An 8,167-nucleotide genomic window follows, 5' to 3' on the forward strand; every position below is an offset into this window, starting at 1 on the left:
ACAGTGATCAGTGCATGTTATACACAGTGATCAGTGCATGTTATACACAGTGATCAGTCCATGTTATACACAGTGATCAGTCCATGTTATACACAGTGATCAGTGCATGTTATACAGAGTGATTAGTCCATGTTGTACACAGTGATCAGTCCATGTTATACACAGTGATCAGTCCATGTTATACACAGTGATCAGTCCATGTTTTACAATATTTCCTAAGCTAGCAACATACAGATCTCAGGGTAGAATAAATGATTAAACATCAACATATTTTAACAAAGGTTCAAGATTAATCTGGTATTTTAATACTTTGATTACACGAAACTGTACGTCTGTTCAGCCCAGGCATTGCTTTGTGTTCTACTCAATCATTAGGATTATAAACATGACTTGGATGTTACGACAGTGAGAATTTAGACATTTTCATATTATCTATTTAGTTTGAAGATTACAACACTCCACATACAGATCAACGTGATACAAATTTCTCTCACACAATACCATTGATCCATTATGAATATCAGATTGGCCTTCCACTGTTAACCGAATCATTGCTTACATAAAAAAAAAGCTACAGTAAAAAGATAAATTTGAGATTTCTAGGTTATTATCCAATAAAAACATCTATTGTTTATGGTATATTTACACTTTTTTTCTCAATCATTATGGTAATAAAACTAAAATGAAAGTAGATCTTGTCTATGGTTTAGCGGTGACAGGAAAGGGATTAGGGCAGGTCATATAAGTCAATGTTCTTACACGTGAGTAAGAATAAAGGGGTTAAACCATGGCCTAGAATGGACATGTCCTAGAAGGTATTCAATGTTTTCAGTGAAAAAAAAAGGAATTTTGACAGTTTCTAGAACGCAATATTTATAAGTGAGAGAGAAGGTAGCAACATTCATATAATGTATGTGGAAGGATTTTACACAGATATTTTATCATAAAATATGAGTTGTTCAAAGCTACTAATGAAGGGTTTGACTTACAAGAGGTGGATCGTAGTCCTGTAGAATACGGTCAACATTCATCCTATCCCGGAACGCCATACTCTGAAAGTGATAGATCATGGTGCCAAAATATACCACGGGGTTTATACAAAAGAACAAAATATTATCAAAGTTCATCATTTCTTTAACCTGATTGAGACATTAGTCAATATTTCAGCATATAAACTAGATGGTTCTCTCCAAAAACTTCAATTCAACGATGGACTTAAATTGTTAGTTTATGAGCAAATGCACATTGCATATATAGTCGAACCTCGTTATCTCAAAGTCGACGGGGTCGTAGAAAAACTTCGAGTTATCCGAGTATTCGAGTTATGCGGGTTCATATATTTGGTATGAAATTTGCTGTTTGGACAAAGCATTAGCAGCAGTTCATTAGTATAAATAGCCAATGCTTGTAATTAATCGATAAATGATATATTTACTCAATATAACAAAAACAGGTATGTTATTTTACAATAAACACGCTTACAAAAAAAGAGTAGGTTATTTCTGAAAAACGTATTTTCGTTTAACGCGTTCATAACGGTTGAACCATTTTGTGAATTCGTTACGAAATATGGACGAGCCTAGTGATTGTACCTTAATAACAGTTATACATACAGCACATTCCTTTAAAATATCTGTACGATGGCGGCGAACATATGAGGTTGATTCAATTCCATTTTCGTTAGATACAGAACAGTTGATAATGTTATGAAAAATCAAGAGGTGAAAAGGTAAGATTTTCTGCGAAGGAAACATTTAACGGACTCTAATAGAGCAGTATAAAGTTGTTTATTAAATTATTCAAAAACAATACAATACAATCACATAATCTAAAATCTTAGGTAGGCGGTTACCATAGAACATGTACATACTGAAGGTGAGATAATACACTCGTTAAAACTGTTAAATATGAGACACACAAATCTCATACTACAACAACAGGTGTCTCAAGAAAGGCAGAATATATCGTCCATACATTCCTAACGGCGGTTCATTTTAACAGTTGCATGAATGCAGTTTTTGCTTAAATTTGTAATGACCTTTTTTTGTATATTTTTTTCCTAGAACGTACCTCTATCACATAATGACAAATACGAAAATTTGGCTTGATATAAAATACTTTTAATTCTAAAAATACAAATGAGAATAAAATGAAACTTATTCTGGACATCCCTAATGGCACACACAGTACATAGTATGTAGTTTTCGAAGCAGGCATAGTATCTGCTTGCCATCTGTTCGCAAGATCAATGATATTTTCTAAATGACGGTTTTGTAAAATACAATTGTATATCAAAGCTGTCAACCACTGGGTTGTACAATATACATTTTGAAAAGGTCTCAATCCTCATTTCATAAATAAGTTGTTTTGGATACACTGTGCATATAACCTAAAGATTAGTTCTTATTTGGTGCATACTGCACCAATCACACATCTCCTAAACCCAACGTACGCAAATCATGTCTCAGATAATAAAAGTTCTTAAATGAGAGAGTTTCTGGTTGTTCAGTCTATTCTGCTAAATGGACTTCAAGGGACGACTTATGTTCCGTTATCAGGAATGGTCAAGGATGAAGTCCATCAGCAAATTACAGCAGTCCACATACTGGTGAATCAATGAAAGCTATCTTGGGCGGACCAAGTCCAGACCCAAGAAGGGAGAAGAATGAAAGCTATTTCCACCAATAGGATTAGATTGGATACGTATTCAGGACTTGGTGGAATACGTATGAATGAATTGTACAGATATGTTCTGGATCGCGGTGTTGATCGGTGGATCGCCTAATAACATTATTTCAAAAATCCGGATATCCATTGAAAGTAATTTTGTAATTAAGAGTAGTGCTGATACACGGAGGATTACCAGTCACGCCAGCACGTCTCTCAGTCAGGTGATTAATGTCAAGCACGTACTAATTAACGTCACACCTTTTCGTGATTCAGGGAGACTTGAACTACATGGCAATATGAAATTATCAACCAAAAGCCGTTACCACATATACTCTTATTGATGTTAACACTATCCGTATTCCTACCAATACATTTTTAATATGTCGTATCTTTTGTAAACAGTTATGAACAATTCATAGACGTTTGGTTGGGAAAAGTAGATTCGACACAAGCACAAATGTAGTTTTGACATAAAGTATAAATCACCACTTACCGTCCTGTACATTGCTTCTGCCTTGTCGACATCGAAACAGCGAGCTGTCAAATATAAAGTTTGTCAAAATTTAGACGAAATAGAATAAATAAAATTGAAATTAAGTCTTACACATTTAATAATTTACAAGAAATAAAATATAAAAAAATATCTTAATTTTTAAGATACCAAATGTTAGGCATTAACAAAAAAGACGCACTATCTTTAATGTGTATGTTTATGATTTAACGGTACATCAACACGATACAACCATTTAGTGCTGTAGACCATCTTAGGGTTCTATTATGCCACGCAATGATTTCATTAATTCTAATGTCGCCTTGATCCCAACGGGGAAGCACTTTCTATAAAGTACTTGACATACTATATAATTATATACGGTGCACAGATTCATATAACGTGGTTCTGTAAAAGAAAGTAACAGCACATTTATACAATATTTAATTAATATAGTACTCAGTACATGAGTACAGGCGTTCCGTTAGGTTTACGTTTTTGCGTGATCTGGTTCATGTAGGCAGTAAGGTGGCTTTGTGGAGTAAAATGTTGTCAATCATACTAACATACTTATTTCACCACGAGCAGCACGCCGTCACACCAAGCATAGATATTACATATGTGTTACACAAACGTAACGAGTGTAATGAAAAAAAACAATTGTTTTGATTTTAACGTCCTCGCAACAGCCGGGGTCATACGAGGATGGGTGCTACTGGAAAGAAGTATATAGAAAGGGGACAGCAAGGGTAGGCAAGTAATACAAGTTCAAGAAAAACAAAATGCATTGCTTCAGGAACGAAACCAGGACTAACTACCAACAGTAAAAGACAGCATCAGAAACCAATGGGTAATTGAAAACAAGAAAACATCAGAAACCAACGATAAGCTACAAATATATTGTTAAGTATCTTCTAAAACCAAGGGTTCGTCTCTCTCTGTAACATATGTCAACAACACCCTTGTGCGATGTCATTGCAAAAAAGACGGGTCTGTACACGCAACCCTGCAAAACGTGTGGAATCCTGCATGCCTGTGATATCTATGATACAAACTTAAAGGAACTACGTGACAGTATATCGCGGTTAAACTGGCCGGCCTTGTTTGGGTGTAGTTCCTCTGTAACCGTCAAAGATAAGGTATCAACCTAGCGATCGGTCAGTTTTTTATGTCTGGAAACAAGCAAATGACTAACAGTAAGCCTTCGATAGTGTCATGACATATTCAATGATATAAATAACGAGATCGTAACCAATGGAGATACAGGGTTGCCTACGCTATGGCTTTACCTTTCAGCCATTTGCGCAGGTAATAATCGTCATGGTCCGGTTTGATGATATCTTCTATCCTGCCTTTAAACTGGAAACATACAAAATATAGAATTAGGGAACATTTTGAAAGACAAACGTTTCCAAATCGAGGATAACTTATCGAGTGGAAAATGGAGTTAATTCTCGGCTGTTAATCTCTTCATTTTGTCGAGGTCAAAGGTCGGTGTAAATCTTACAGGAGAATATATCTTTAATTCAAGTATCTCTCAAATATAATCCGATAACAATTTAAAGAAGCAGGGATATATACGTATTGTATTACACTTTCAATCCCCGTGAGTGTTTAACAAATTATATGATAGCTTCTGCGAGGAAGTCGTTTGAAACACGATATCGAAGATTTACCCAAGTAAGATGTATAGTGAATGATAAACATATCATCTGTTCCACTAAAATTGTTTTTGATGAATTTTGATTAAAGATATGTTACTATTAACATAATAACGGAAAAGACGTACATGTTGTGGCAATTATTTAGATATACCTTTTCCTTCACAAGATCAAATATTTAGAAAGCAAATTAATCAAGACACTAGTACTGCTGTCCATACGATGTCTTTGTATTGTAAAGTGTAAAATGTCTATGAAAAATACATTGTTTACTGATTTTCTAATAAAACCAAACACAGAGCAACACATGCACCTTTACAGACAAGTCCGAGCCATTTGTAATTCTATAATAATCCGAATAGTGTCGATTACAGCTGATGCCATATGAATGAAATAATACTGATACCGTGTGACAATATCAGATCTTACAGCATGTATGTATCTATGATACATGTATTTACGTCATTTTCAATCAGCGATATACTGCCAGGATAACCTCAAAATTTCCTTTTAAAAACAAAGACAAGAAACCATATCTCATACATAAGTACTTACCGTGTTTAAGACGATATTTTCCTTACTTTCGGATACATCTGATGTACCGGATGTGCCGTTCGATACACTCCTCAAGGAGCTCGTATCGGCCATGCCAGCAAGGTTGTACTGTGAACAAATGGATAGATACATTGAGCCGCACGTGTATACAGTAAGTACTACATAAGCTGTCAATCACAGCGCGCATGACGAACCCCGTGTTATTCCCAAACATGATATCAAGTCAGATGCCGGTCGTGGTAGGCATAATTCTATAAAGTCACACGGATAGTCGCGTGACTGTTGGTTATACTAACGATCAATTATAGACTCGTCAATATGAAATAGCAACAGCATGTTTTGAAGTTCAGGAAAGCTCAAAACCCTGTTTCAATCATATCCTTGAATATTCAAAATTAAAACGAATTTCATTTAAATTCAACAACCGCTGTATGTTAAGTTTTATGAAGCGGCTGATGACTTGATTATGTCTTGTGTACCAAATTTTCATTGAAATGTCAATAATGTTTTTTATATTGAAACACAATATTTCAAAATGTTCTTTAAGTTTACGTGCGTGAATATGCCGTTACACAATCTCCGTGGGTGTCGATTTATTTACTGGTCTCACAGATTTCTCAATATGTTCTAATTTCAAGTGTAATGTTTTGGCATCGGCTGCTATGGTTGGTTGTTAAGTCAAACACTTAAAGATACCATCGCAGATTGCATCAATTTAGGATATGGACGCTTCGTTTGCGTTTCAAAACAACCAGTGTGATCTGGCAAGGTCAGGACACCTCTTCACTATCAGAGGCCTTTAACTATATCATTGGCGCTCCAACATCACCAATTTACTCCAGTAAGGTCTCGATGCGTATTCACTCTCGGAGGTCTTTTACCTATATGATTGGGGTTTTACATGAGCAGGGTGTTCTAGCAGGGTCTGGATGTTTCTTGACTATCAGAGGCCTTACTTATATCACTCGCGCTTCAACACGATCAGGTTGCTCTGGTAAGGTGTGAACACTGCTTCGCTTTTAGAGACATTTTACCTTGAATTATATATTTGCGCTTCAACATGACCAGTGTGTTGCAGACAGTACATAAGCTTTGCGCTTTTACCTATCAATGACTGATTTGTTATGCCAGTGGAGCTTCGCGAACAGTGTCATGAACACCTCGTCCCTGTATGCCATTTATTACATATAGCTAGTTATAGCACATGTACATGTCTATGTACTTGTTTGTTCTTTACTAACGTATACACAGCTGCCATCCTATCTTTGATTCCGATGTACAGAATACAAGTATTTCGTAGATTTTAGAGCTGAACGCAAATGGGAACAAAGTTGGATATTTTATGATCTGGTTCCCGAAAGTTTTGTTCTGTCGTCGTTGCTGACAAACGCGCGAAAGATCCAATAAAATTCAGGTGGTAATCATTTGACCTAGAGAACTGAAGTCTTTGATGGTACATCAGTATGATGGCGGCATTGGATTACAGAAAACCAGAACTGGAAAATGGCTGTCCTATGTAAGAAAGCCTACTATAGATCTTACATATATAAGATTGCTATAAATATCAATTATCATAATGAAAGGGTTTCGAGGAAAATACAATATTCTAAAATAGGTAAATAAGCTTAAAAATCTCTGGACTGATTCAGTCATTTTAAAATAACCAATAACAATATCAATGATTGGGAACTGATGAATCCAGAAGTAGCTAAAGCGCTAGCACAGTTCGTGGAGTTTCTCTAATCCGGGTATCTTGAACACAGGGACATGATACACATATGACAGTATATACATATTACTTCATATCAACTATGACGACCACTTACACTCAATATATCCTCCTTTTTTAATGAAAAGGATATGACAGTTTGAGGACATACCACTTGTCTGTTCAGTGTTGACGTATTGTGGACATATCACTTGTCTGTTCAGTGTTGACGTATTGTGGACATACCACTTGTCAGTTCAGTGTTGACGTATTGTTATCATACCACTTGTCTGTTCAGTGTTGACGTATTGTGGACATTCCACTTGTCAGTTCAGTGTTGACGTATTGTTATCATACCACTTGTCTGTTCAGTGTTGACGTATTGTGGACATATCCCTTGTCTGTTCAGTGTTGACGTATTGTGGACATATCACTTGTCTGTTCAGTGTTGACGTATTGTGGACATATCCCTTGTCTGTTCAGTGTTGACGTATTGTGGACATATCCCTTGTCTGTTCAGTGTTGACGTATTGTGGACATATCCCTTGTCTGTTCAGTGTTGACGTATTGTGGACATATCCCTTGTCTGTTCAGTGTTGACGTATTGTGGACATATCACTTGTCTGTTCAGTGTTGACGTATTGTGGACATATCCCTTGTCTGTTCAGTGTTGACGTATTGTGGACATATCACTTGTCTGTTCAGTGTTGGCGTATTGTGGACATACCACTTGTCAGTTCAGTGTTGACGTATTGTGGACATACCACATGTCTGTACAGTGTTGACGTATTGTGACATACCACTTGTCAGTTCAGTGTTGACGTATTGTGACATACCGCTTGTCAGTTCAGTAATGACGTTTTGTTACATACCACATGTCTGTACAGTGTTGACGTATTCTGACATACCACTTGTCAGTACAGTGTTGACGTATTGTGACATACCGCTTGTCAGTTCAGTAATGACGTTTTGTGACATACCACATGTCTGTACAGTGTTGACGTATTGTGACATACCACTTGTCAGTACAGTGTTGACGTATTGTGACATACCACTTGTCAGTTCAGTGTTGACGTATTGTGA

General features: G+C 36.3%; 1 protein-coding gene across 3 annotated transcripts in view; it reads right to left on the reverse strand.

The window, feature by feature from the left end:
* Positions 1-8,167, reverse strand: part of LOC110460730 (retinal-binding protein-like) — a 60,521-nt gene that overhangs the window by 14,993 nt on the left and 37,361 nt on the right. For all 3 annotated transcript variants that reach the window (XM_021513830.1, XM_021513829.1, XM_021513831.1), the window contains exons 3-6: positions 5,377-5,484; positions 4,450-4,519; positions 3,164-3,207; positions 990-1,052 (exon numbers count right to left, since the gene is read on the reverse strand). In XM_021513830.1, coding sequence (XP_021369505.1) covers positions 990-1,052; positions 3,164-3,207; positions 4,450-4,519; positions 5,377-5,484 — 285 coding nt within the window. The remainder of the gene's footprint in view (positions 1-989; positions 1,053-3,163; positions 3,208-4,449; positions 4,520-5,376; positions 5,485-8,167) is intronic.

Source organism: Mizuhopecten yessoensis, unplaced genomic scaffold (genome assembly GCF_002113885.1).
Source record: "Mizuhopecten yessoensis strain PY_sf001 unplaced genomic scaffold, ASM211388v2 scaffold10477, whole genome shotgun sequence".
Lineage (NCBI taxonomy): Eukaryota > Metazoa > Mollusca > Bivalvia > Pectinida > Pectinidae > Mizuhopecten > Mizuhopecten yessoensis.